This window comes from Chelonoidis abingdonii, chromosome 4 (genome assembly GCF_003597395.2).
Source record: "Chelonoidis abingdonii isolate Lonesome George chromosome 4, CheloAbing_2.0, whole genome shotgun sequence".
In the NCBI taxonomy this organism is placed as follows: domain Eukaryota; kingdom Metazoa; phylum Chordata; order Testudines; family Testudinidae; genus Chelonoidis; species Chelonoidis abingdonii.
In genome coordinates, this window is record NC_133772.1 from 87,417,619 (window position 1) to 87,430,529 (window position 12,911).

General features: G+C 47.6%; 1 protein-coding gene across 1 annotated transcript in view; it reads left to right on the top strand.

Moving 5' to 3' along the window:
- Positions 1–10,780, top strand: part of PAPLN (papilin, proteoglycan like sulfated glycoprotein) — a 75,116-nt gene extending 64,336 nt beyond the window's left edge. Inside the window, 5 exon segments of the mRNA XM_075065425.1 lie at positions 6,334–6,471; positions 7,187–7,314; positions 7,876–7,984; positions 9,321–9,496; positions 10,348–10,780. Of these exon segments, the coding sequence (XP_074921526.1) occupies positions 6,334–6,471; positions 7,187–7,314; positions 7,876–7,984; positions 9,321–9,496; positions 10,348–10,508 (712 nt within the window). The 3' untranslated portion in view covers positions 10,509–10,780.
- Positions 10,781–12,911: the final 2,131 nt, after the last annotated feature.

A 12,911-nucleotide genomic window follows, 5' to 3' on the forward strand; every position in this document is an offset into this window, starting at 1 on the left:
TTTTTTTTTTCGGCACCTGTATGTGTACTGGATGCCGCGGAGAGAGAGGCATACTCCAGCTCTAGCACACAGCATTCACTTGCTTTTGCAATGATACGTCAGAGATGGTTACTGGTCGTTCTTAATCCGTCTACTGCCGGAGAAAAACGGCAATGAGATGACGGTTATCTCTCCCCCTCTGTACTGTCCGCTGCTTATCATGAGTGCCCCTGGCTGAAATCGTCCGAGCGCAAGCAAAATCAAATTGGATTGATCACTTGGACTGAGTCAATCCTCCCTAATGTTTTACTAAAAATAGATCGATTCCTGCCTAAATAATGGGGCAAGTGTATTAGAGGACCAGTGTATCAGCAGCACAGCTGCTCCGTGTCAGTATCACAGGGTGCCCCTGCCAACCCACCCACTCATTGCTTCCCTCCTCCCCCAACCTTCCTGGGCTACCAGGCAGTGTCCCCCCCCATTTGTTGATCATGAAGTTATAAGAATGCAGGAACTAAGAAACAGAGACTTGTTAGTGAAATAAAATGAGGGGAGCCGCAGCTCCCGGGGCTTAGACAGCCAGGCAGTATAGGAATCTTTTCTTTACACAGGAAACGGGAGGGGCTGATGAAGCTCAGCCCCCAGTTGCTCTGATGAAGACGCTCCAGCCTATGTAAACATCTACTGGGAGTAAACTGGGAGTCATTCCCCTTTTACCCAGGCCCCCGCCAGCCTCATCTGAGGCCAGCAGGACATCACAAGGCTGAATGGCGACGACGGATATCAGTCATATTGTACATCTACCACGGGGAGAGGGAGAGGAGCAATATGCCTTCACTGGCTCAGCACGCGTCTACCATCAGCATTCAGTACACATAGGGTGCACATTGAAAGAAGTCAAGAAAATGATTTCTTTTCCCCTTCTTTCAACGTGTGGGGGTGGTGGGGGAAACTGAGAGCTATTCCCTGAACCAACCGCCAGACCTGTGTTTGGAACTACCAACATTGAGTTCAGCCCAGGAATGCAAATAACTTTTCAGAGACTGCTGTGGACTGTGGGATAGCTGAGTCCTCAGTGACCCCCTCACATGAGCGTCATTTTGAGTTCTGGGCTTCCCGTTACGCTTGTCATGCAGCGGCTGTGTATCCGGGAGATTTTTGTTCTAAACGCTTTGGCATTTCGTGTTCTGTAACAGAGCTCTCGATACAACAGGATTTGTCTCCCCATACAGCGATCAGATCCTAGTATCTCCGTCCGGCCATGCCGAGCCTTTTGATCTTGAGACTGCACCACGCACACATGCTGATCAAGCTCCACGCTGGGCAAACAGAAATGTAAGTCAAAACGGGGGGTGGAGTTTCGCGGCTTTTCCTGTTTACCTGCCCGCTGCATCCGAGTTCAGATTGCTGTCCAGAGCGGTCAGTGGTGCACTGTGGGATACCGCCCGGAGGCCAATAACGTCGATTTCCATCCACACTAACCGTAATCCGATATGTTAATATCGAATTTAGCGCTACTCCTCTCATCGGGATGGAGTACAGAAATCGATTTAAAGAGCCCTTTATATCGATATAAAGGGCGTTGTAGTGTGGACGGGTACAGCGTTAAATCGATTTAATGCTCTTTAAACGCGTAGTGTAGACCAGGCCTTACTGAGGTCTGCTAAACCCTGTAAAACCCTCAGCCAAACTCTGGCTGCAAGCAGGAGGCAGAAGATGAAGGTGTTAAACTTTTCTGAAGCTCAAGAAGGGTTTGGTTTGAATTTTGAGTAAAGGATGGAGACTGGTGTTTTCCCTTTACTCTAGCCTAGTTTGTCCATCCCAGCATGGCTCATCACCCATCCCAATAGAATAAAACAGGGCCGATTTAGTCCCATCTGAAATGATGTTTGCCTGCATCACCTGATCTTTATGCAGACTGAAGAGACAAATATGTTACTGTCACAGAACCCCAGCCAGTACAGCAGAGTAGGGCTTGATGCAGACATTCCTAGGAGATGAGGTTCTATGGCTGTTGCTATGTAGAGCTGGTGATCAGAGTGTAATAATTATTCCTGTCTGCCTTTAAATCTATGAATATATTCAGTTGTGTGTGATGGGCAGGCACTTGAGGGTGAAGCTCGTTTAGTTCCCTGATCAGCAATGCCTAACATCACTCAGGGCTTGGCTGCGCTGGCAGTGGCTTTACAGTGCTGCAACTCACTCACCATCCACACTTGCAAGGCACATACAGCGCTGTATCTCCCTGACTACAGCGCTGGTTGTACTCCACCTCGGCCTTGGGAATAATGACTATAGAGCTGCTGCTCCAGCGCTGCTCCACCAGTGTGGCCACCAAAAGCGCTGTTATTGGGCTCCAGAGGTATTCGGAGATATCCCAGAATGCCTGTTCAGCCACTCTGCTCATCAGTTCGAACTCTACTGCCCTGGCCTCAGGTGACCCACCCTTTAAATGCCCGGGAATTAAAAAAAATCCCCTTCCTGTTTGCTCAGCCAGATGTGGAGTGCAATCAGTGAATCTTTTCAGGTGACCATGGCTCCACATGGGAAATGAGCTCCAGCATGGAGCAATGGCGAGTTGCTGGACCTCATCAGTGTTTGGGGGGAGGAAGCTGTGCAGTCCCAGTGGTGCTCCAGCCGTAGGAATTATGATACCTATGGGCAGATATAAGGGGCCATGATCGGGACACACTGCAGTGCAGGGTTAAAGTGAAGGAGCTGCAGAGTGCCTATTGCAAAGCCTGTGAGGAAAACTGCCGCTCCAGCGCTGCCCCCACGACCTGCTGTTTTTACAAAGAGCTGGACACGATATTTGGGGGTGACCCCACCGCCAATCTGAGGACCACAGTGGACACTTTGGAGCAGGGGCGGGGGGGAGGAGGAGGAGGAAAGCGAGAGTGAGGGTACTGGGGTGGGGGAAGACACCCCGGAGTCCCTGGAGACATGCAGCCAGGAGCTCTTCTCAAGCCAGGAAGAAGGTAGCCAGTCGCAGCAGGCGGTACTTGGTGGAGGACAAACAGAGGAGCGGGTTCCTGGTAAGCAGCTATTATTTTCGTGATGGAAATGTTTCAGGAGAGGAGGGAGGGTTAGGGCTGCATGCATGCCTAGATGCTGAATAGCGCATTGATGTGGTCTATCACGTTGCAGTAATCAGCCTCGGTAATCTCTTCAAAGGTTTCAACCAGAGTGTGGGCAGTGCGCTTGCGCAACTTTATTGGGAGAGCCACTGTGGTCCTTGTCCCAGTCAGGCTAACACGTCCGCACCACTGTGCCGCGAGGAGTGGGGGGACCATTACTGCACACAGGCAAGCTGCATAGGGGCCAGGATGGAATCCGCATTGCTGTAGAAGACCCTCCTGTGCTTCCTAGGTGACCCACAGCAGCGAGATATCTTCCAAGATCAACTCAACTCCTGTGGAAAATGTTGGGATAGTGTTCAGTGTAGGTGCACCCGGCAGCTGTTTGCTTTCCCCAACGCACAGAAACCCCAAGGTCAGTAGAGCCCTGAAGCAAGCATTCCCCATTACTCACCATTTCAGGGCTCCCGTGGGTTATGTGCACGCTCTTTGGGATGGGAAAATTATGCTGTTGTGAAGACTGTTACACTCCTTAACTGTGTGGGAATAACTGTCTGGTATAAACAATGCTGCCTCTGTTAAGTGTTGCATTTTTTGCCTTTACAGAAGCAACCTTGAGATCTCGGCTGCCCATGTTATCAATGTCTCAAAGACTACAAAACCTCCGGAAGAAGCCGTGGAAAAGCAAAGACGACATGCTGCAAGCAGTTATGAAGCACTCTGTCACAGAGAATCAAAAAGTGCAGGACTGGAGGGAAAGGGAAAGCAGGATCTGCCAGAAAAACGCAGCGGACAGGAAGAAAAGCACAAAGCAGCTGATAAGCATCCTGGCACGCCAAGTAGACTCTATCTAGGCGCTCGTAGCCATGCAGGCAGAGCATTACCGTGCCTGCCCCTGTCCCAAAGCTCTCTCTCTCTCGTGCCCCAATGTCAGTTCAAAACCCCCTTCCCCAGCATCCAGGTTCTTACCACCAGCTGCCTCCAACACCTGTACGTTCACCAACCAGCCCTGAGAACTATGACCCTTACCCTCTGCACTCAACCCCCCTCACCATGCAGTATAGCCATCCTGAAGTGCAGCAGTCATTGCACAGCACTCCAGACAGGACATATTCAAACCTGTGACTGTCCAGTTCGCCACCCCAACCCCCTGCCCTTTTAGCCCTGATGGAATATCAGCTGCCCAGGGCCCCAACAATGTGGGTTGCATGCAGTATTACAGTGATGATTATGTGAGCAGAAACAGGCCCACTGCAGCCTCCCCAGTGGTAAGTAAGTGCCAGAACTCTCTAGAACCTTTTGCTAATAATATTGAGATCTGGTTGAAATAGTCCATTGTTTTCAGGGTTTGGCTCTGGCCCTAGAGACTGATGTCCTGTTCTGCTCTTCCTTTATGTCTCCTGACTATAACTCTGGGGAATTGATAGAGGGAGGATGCTAGATGCCCACTAAGTCAACTTTCCTATCTGCTGCCGCTCAGTGAGCCCCAGTGGAATTCCTTCGTGACATGGGTCCGGGTGGTGGAGTGGCAGCTGCAGCTTGCGCTGCCAGGTTGACAAGTGGAGCACCCTCGTTTGGGGAAGACTCAATATTCCTCATTGTAGGACGCTGAACCAAACTCTCTCTCTCAAGGCAACCAGAAATCGGCAGCACTGCATGCACAGAGGGAAGTATTTAATTGTTGTGCCTGTGTTTGACGTATGGTTCCTGCCATTCTGAGGCTACCTTGGATGTGATTGTTTTTTCCTGATAATGTCAGTTGATAGGTCTTTGCAGTGGGAGATGCTAGGTTCCAGGACTGTGTAGAGTCAGTTTGGGCTAACAAGGTGGTCCACAACAGGTTAGTGGGGCATGCCAAAATGCAAATAGGGGCTGGATGGCGTAGGAGATACGGAGAGTTTCACACTTCAAAGTTGCTCATTTTAACCTAGCCTAAGTGAATAATGACATGGAGAAATACCCCTTCCAATTAACGTACTCGGATGCTAGGTGGGGGTGGTGCCCGAATAGGAATATGCGTCTCATCTATCGCCCCTCCACAGTTAGGGAAACCCATTTGTGCAAAGCCATCCACAATGTCCTGCACGGTCCTCAAAGTCACGGTTCTTCTTAGCAGGAGCGATTAATGGCCCTGCAACCTTCCATCAACACGATGCCAGTGGTCGACTTTCCCACTCCAAACTGGTTCCGGACCAATCGGTAGCTGTCTGGCGTTGCCAGCTTCCAGATTGCAATAGCCACCTGCTTCTCCACCAGCAGGGCAGCTCTCAATCTCGTGTCCTTGCGCTGCTGTGTGGGAGCGAGCTCAGCACACAGTCCCATGAAAGTGGCTTTTCTCATCTGAAAGTTCTGCAGCCACTGCGCATCATCCCAGACTTCTATGATGACGTGAGTCCCACCACACAGTGCGTGTTTCCCGAGCCCAAAAGCAGCGTTCCACGGTGCTGAGCATTTCTGTGGATGCCACAAGCAATTTCGTGTCGTACGCGTCATGCGACTCACTATCATCGTCAAACTCCTCATTACTTTGGATCTTAAGAAACAGCTCAAATGCCAAACGTGATGTGCTGGCAAGACTCGTCAGCAGTTCAGGCTCCATGTCCCGCAAAAATCATTGAGAGAGTCAAGATGGCGCCAAACGTGAACGGAAAAACAGGGATTGCTGGGATGTGAAGCGATGAATCACAGGGCCTTGGGACAGGAAGCAGAATGATCCCCACCCTCCGCACACTTCCCACAACCCATGGCGCCAGAATGGGAAGAGGTGCTCTGTAGGCTAGCTGCCCATAATGCACCACTCCCAACACCGCTGCAAATGTGGCCACACTGCAGTGCTGGTAGCTGTCAGTGTGGCCACACTGCAGCGCTTTCCCTACACAGCTGTAACTCCCAGCGCTGCACACCTGCGAGTGTAGCCAAACCCTCAGAGTGACCTCTTGAGCTGACTAAAGCCTTATGAAAGCTGACATTTTCTAGGCCGACAGCCAAAGGAATGCTTAGGAGGATGTGTATGTAGGTCTGCAGTCTCTCAAGCTTTAATGTGGAGACAATCCATTTTAGCAAGTCACACTCAGCCTCAGTTTAACCAAGAGCCAGCTATTTTTTCCAGAGGGGGAGGGGGTTGGGAGCCTCAAGATTCTGAGGAGAATGTAGAGGTTCTCCTTTCCTCCCCAGGGGGACAGACAAAGCATGTAATACAACAAAGCTGGATTGATTTGCAAATACTGAACTAGGCTGTCACTGTATTTCTCTGTGCTTGTGGGGACTTGTATTGCAGATTAATAATGGATAAGAATGATCCTTCGGTGGTGGATGCGAACATTGGGGAGCGGGTCAGACTGCCCTGCAGAGTAGAAGCCTCACCTGCTTTAACTATAGAGTGGCAGAAGGATGGGCAGCCTGTTTCCTCTTCCAGGTGAGTTCATGTGGCTGTGTTCTCATCACAGGCAGCCCTTGCGCATGCCAACGCTGGGACTCCTGGCAGATAATGTATTCTCTACCTGAGAGAATCAAGGTCCTAATGATGGAGGCACACCTTGCACTGGTTTATAACAATTATGCCATCCAATCAGGGAACAGAAACAATACCATGTGATTTTAGGTGGCATGGCCCACATTTTAAACTGTGAACATCATTCTCAAGTGAATAGCTGTGGTGAAATAATTCACCAGTGATCCAGAGGCTGAAATTTATTCATATGCAAGATTGCCACATGTCATTTGACAACAAAATTAGTGTAAAAAAAAAAAATCATATTCTGTGGAGAATTCACAGAGAAAGGGGATAAATTTACCTGGTAAGTACAAGGTATTAGAACATTTAAGGGGAACATCAAAAGTTACTAAGGTCACCTTGGAGTAGCTTTCCCCCAGAGGGTGGATCTGAGCACTCTGAAGATCACAGTACTAGGATATATTTTTGTATAGTGGCTGAGTGATTTGGTGGCACAGTTCCCCTTATTGCCCGTATCAGCCCACTTAAATCTTTGTGTTGCTGCTGAATGTTTGCACAGAGAGTGTTAGCAGAAAAGTTGCTTAAGACCTCACCTGCAGAGCTGCTGCTAACACCATGACTGCAGACTCCCTCCCGCTTCCCAAAACTCAGGGAAATTTGTGGCTTTTGTCCCCAGGCACAGGCAGCAGTCAGATGGTGCCCTGGTGATCAGTCGTGTTGTCTCTGAAGATGCTGGCTTCTACACCTGCATCGCTTCGAATGGCCGTGACCAGAATCAACGGCGGGTCCAGCTTCAGACTCTAGGTATCAAAAGGAGGGAAACGCCCCACCATATTTTTAGATTATTAAAAGAAGGGAGTGGGAAAGAGTGTAGAGTGCCCCAGCTGAAGTCATGGATTTGGCCTCTATAGACCCTACCCTGTGTTACAGTCATGTCACATTCAGGACTAGGCTATGAGTAAAGGGGTAGTTATATTGACTGCTTTGACAATGGCTGTAAAGTCCATTGCGACTAGAGTAGCTGTAGCTACCATGTGTAATTATGCTGCTGCTGAGTTCTGAGAAGAGCTGCTGATTGTAGCTTCACAGCTGTACCCTAGTGGTTCATTGAAAGGATGGTAGTGTGGACAAGATTTCAGCAGGGGTGCAGAAGAGAAATCAAGGGGATTCCCCTTCTCCACCCCTGTCCCACAGGCTAGTGCCCAGCTGGAGGAACAAAGCTGGCTGAGGGCTCAGGAGCCTGCCCAAGTGTTGGTTGAGCATTTAAAGCCACAGTGGAAAGACTTTTCTTATGAAGGAATGATCCTACCATCAGTGGCGATATAGAAGGGTCTTCCTGCTATTGATGATCTTCCTCCTGCCCAGGAGAGCTGAGGATCACGGGTCTGCTGCCAAGCCTCACTGTGTCTGAGGGAGACAATGCCCAGCTCCAGTGCATGGTGGCAGGCAACAATGTGAACGTAAGATGGTCAAGGTGAGCAGTACAACCCATGGTAACAGTATTTCCTGTCCCCCTTTCCTCCCTGAATGGTGTCATTTATCCCCCACTCTAGGCAGGGTCCAGAACCTCCATGAAATATTAACACAGGGCAGCCAACCAGGCTCTCAGAGCCTCCTGCAATATCTCATACCTGTGACTGAGCTGTCCCCAAAGTAGGACAGGAACATCCTGCAACACATCCAGGCTCTGGTGAGCCATGGAAGAAAGCAGATTCTAGAGCTAAGGACCCCTTGCAGAGAAGTTCAAATCCTGGCTAGATTGAAAGATTCTGTGATGGATAATAGGGATGTTTACCTCAACAAGAAGTAGAGGCTGAAGAATTGAGAGTTTTTGCCAGATCCTTTAACACCTTAATGTCCAGCAAGTCTCCTAGCTCCACTGGAAGGAGCCATTCCAATGCCCCATCTTCCTCCATTCATGCCCCTCCTAATTATGGGCAGGGAAGAATTAAAGATCAATTAAACAGGGAAAAACATTCTTCCCCCCACTTTTTTTTTTTTTTTGCTACTTTACAAGGTGTATTTGATAAAATAAATTTTTGTGTATTTTTTCTGCTTAATCACTATGCTGGTGTTCTTGGTGGAGGACCTAGAAAAGTGGCATGGCCATGAGCTTGGTCCTTAATTGAAGGGGCAGGGTTCTTGACTCTATAACAAAGATTTTCTTCCATGCGTGTTAGGTATTTGAATTAACAAAACAAGAAACAGTGTTAAAGTCTGAATAAAACTCACCCTTTTCAGTGAATCCAGTTTCATTTAGTTTGTAACTGAGTTTGTAACTCTACTATTCTCCAGTCCGGTATAGCATATTCCAGGAGAAACAGCTTAGCCAATATCTGACTTTGTGCTTGTTTTTTACAGTAGAGGCTTTTGGATCATCTTGAAAAAGGGGCCAATACCCCAGTCTTCTACCCCCTTTACCGGCCACCTTTAAGGCCAGTTGCCTGGGTCTCATGCTCAGAAGGAGCCTTGAGAGTATGAGATAGTGAGCAGCAGGTACCACAGCTGATCACTGCTAGCCAACCACTTAATGCCATTTGAGAATGGAGAGAAGCAGAGGTTTTACAGCGTATGCTGCTGTCTCTTCCTCACATTGGTGGATTCAGGCTTTAAATATACCCATAATTATAGGGCCCCTGGCATGGCAGAAGAAGTGTTTACCTTAATTCGCTATCTTAGAGTCTCTGTAATCTTTTCTTTTGAAAAGCTATCATCATTCACCTGAAAAATTAGTCAGTTCAAGTGCCAAAGGAAGCTTAGGCCCTCAAACTCTTATTATAGTAACTGGCAGAATGGGCTTCCCACTACAGGAATGGAGTTCCAATGCGAGCAGATGGTCACCGCATCCACCTGTCACAGGACGGAAGCCTGATTATAAACAATGCTCAGGCCAGTGACGAGGGATCCTACACATGCAATGCCTACAGGGGGAGCAACTCTGTCAGTGCCAGCTCTGAGGTGAAAGTGATCAAGAGCAGGCCTGAAGGTAAGACCAGTTCTTCCCCTCTTCTCCCCCAAAACATCACCAGGCCTTGTGTGGTTGCTGTCTGGATTCATTAATACATTATTGTTCCATTTCTAGGCTTGTTTTACTTTGAAAGAGACTGATTAGAACAGTTTGGGCACCTTAGCATTTGGAGGGCTGCAAAGGGAAGTGAACAATCAGGGTTCTGTGCTGGCCCATCACCCACTTCTCCCTCCTCTAACTGCTCTGAAAGGGGGGGAAGGCAGCAGGACTGTAGGTTCTGTTCCAAACTCTGCCACGAGTTTGCTGCTGAACTCACATCAGACCTGAGCATCAGTTCCCCCAGCTGTGAAACAAGGATGATTAATTTCAGGAGGGAACTGGGAGGCTTAAATCATTAATGCCAAAATGTTCAACTTGGGCAACGAGAAGTTGGCTCTGAAATCCATATTCAGGCATCTATAAGTGACATGCCTGATTTTCAGGAGGTGCTGAGCACCCACAACTCCCAGTGCTTCTGGTGGGAGCTGCAGGTGCTCAGCAAACCAGGCCACCTACTTTGGTATCTAACTTTTGATTTCTAGAGCCCAAATGAACAGTTTTGGAAGGTAGCAAAGACTTGCTTATAGTGTCAGCATGAGGAAGGCAGGAATATGCTCTCTAAGTGCTTATGGTGTTTAAAGACCAATTAAATCCTGACTCTAGCCAAAGCTCAGTTTATCTGCCAGGACCTAATTATGCATTTAGAAATAATAAATGTGTTTGTCAGAGATTATGCTACTAATGTGAGGCACTAAACAGGCACTGATGCTCTCTCCTCCTCCTCCCCCATTTTACCTGTCATTCTCCTCCTGCCATTTGTTTTGCTGCAGCTGTGAACCTGAACAGCGAGTGTGTTGACCAGCCACACCTTGCCAACTGTGATCTGATCTTGCAGGCCCAGCTCTGCACTAATGAATATTACTCCAGCTTCTGCTGTGCCAGCTGTTCTCAGTACCAACCCCAGGCCAACCCTTCTCGCCACCAGGGATGAGAATCAGCTCCAGTCCAGCTCCCAAGAGAAGGCAGCCTAGGACGATTACTGGACAGGAACAGGGACTTTGTCCTTTTTACTCCCAAAACATAATCTAGGAGCCTCGCTCTGATCATAACTCAGGTGGGCTGTTTTGCCAATATATGAATGCTACTCAGTGTAATTGTTCAGAGGCAGCAGAAGCTCCACTGTCCCAAACACATCACATCCCCTTGTTTTTACACATGCTTTGCTGTAACAGCACCTGCCTTCATTCACAGAAGAAATGCTAAGAACCAAAGAATCCTGTTAGGCAGTGTGAAAGAGAGGGAGACACTTCATGCAAGAGAGAGCTTTCCTAAAAACAAAATCTGTGAGCCACCTGGAGAAAGACAACCGCCATCCAGCTAATGCCCTGAACAACGGGCTGCATAGACAGTGTGGTGGGCACTGAAGGGACCAGAACATATTATATGTAAACATGGTGTTCCAATCCCATGATGCCTTCAATGTTTCTCTAAGGCTATTTCTTTCACTTTAACACACTTTACAAACAGAACCCTAGGCACAGGTCATTTCAGCCTCCACTGAAACATGGCCAGTTTTGGGAAGAAACAGATATTACTTAACTGCTTACAGCAACAGGGGCATTTCAGGTGGGCCAAGTTCCTGTGCTTTAACCATCCCTGCACTTAGAAAAGCAGCATCCTGGTTTTTATAATTCACCCAACACCACAGCACCATGATGGGGCTTAGTGCAAACACTACTTTCTGCCAGCTGACTCACCAGTGCTTTAGAGCTCTGTCCTTGCTTAACTGCCAGGAGACGACACATCCTTTAGGACTCCACCCTCTCGGAGCTGTGGAGGAAGTCATTCCATCAGTGTGGTACCACAGGTAAGGAATTCCACATACAGTGTAAATAAAACAGAAGCATTCATCATTCTGTGACCAACAAAGGGTGCCACCATCAATGCATACACAGGACTGTGAAAGAAAACTCTGAGGTGCCTTGCTCAAGCCAAGACAGGGTAACATCCCAAAACAGAATTATTACCTCCTATGCTAGTGTATTATGTTTAAAGCTTCCTCTAGAGAGTTACGGGCTTATATAGCACCCTCTCCTTGTTCCAGTGTGCCTGCTGTAACTTGAGTGAGTTGGTCAGCTACACCACTACACAGTATATTCCGGCATGTGTAGAGGCCCAACCTACTCAGTGTTACTCAACCTTTGGTATTTTCTTTTTGATTCTATGCTGGGCCCTGAGGCACTGCTATTCCCTCCCATCCAGCTGTCCATACTCTGTGCTGCTGAGACCATTTTATTAGCATAAAACTGGATTTTGGTCAGTTCAATTGTCAATGTGGGTTGTAGTGAATATAGGTGAATGTGTGCTGGGTACATGCTGAGGTCTGAACTAGTCAATTAACCTAATAATCCATAATTTGCTAGGAAAGAGTCTCTATTTTCTACTCTTTAACAAGGCTGAGCAAAATTTTACTGTAGTGTATCTATCTCCTCTCATGCAGGGTACTAAGCAAAATTAGCCATCCTTTCCTGTAACAGGACATTCTTTGCTCCTGTATAAGGCAGCAATGAAGTCTGCATTCTCTTCCTAGCTTTGTTCTGTGACATTAGGCAAATCCCAACTCTTCTCTGCCTCAGTTTCTCCATTAGTGAACTAGGGATACCACCTGCCACACAGGAGTGCTAAGCACTTTAATTCACTCAAGTCTGTAAAACACTTCGCTGGTTTGCAGTCAACAAGAAAACATGCGGAGAAATATAAATTAGTGAAATTCAATTCCTAAAGCTCTCAATATTTGCTGGCTGTGCATGTACCCTACAGAGCAGCAGAAGGAGAATAGCACTAGAGGCTAGCCCTGCCCCTTCTGATTTACCATTGCAATGCCCTGAAGCAAACAAAGAAAAGTGAATGAAACACCAGTTATAGTGATGGCACTTGATCCGAAACTGAATGATCACCACATTTCCCACAGGCTGAGTTGAGGATTTACCAGTGTAACAATTTCTACAGTATAGTGTTTAAAACACATTAGCAAGAGTCAACCTTTGGTTAAGTTATACAATTTTGTAGCACTTATGTAAGTGGGCAGCTCCTGCAGCACAGGATTGGTGATAAGATCCACTTGAAGTAAAGGCCTTTTTGCTGGTTAAAACAGCTGATGTCACTGCATCTAGTTTTGATGAAGTGGAGTCAGTTACATTAAGTTGATCATACTCTCTCTTCACTGTATAAAGATGGATGGTGGTCAGTTTCAGTATAGCTACTTGGAAGCAGCTGTCCAGATTTGATTTTTCAAATACAGTTTTATACTCTGGCTATTTTCAAATGGATTCCTAAATACACCTGTTACTTCACACAGTTTTAAAAAGACATACAACCACCTTACAAAATGAAT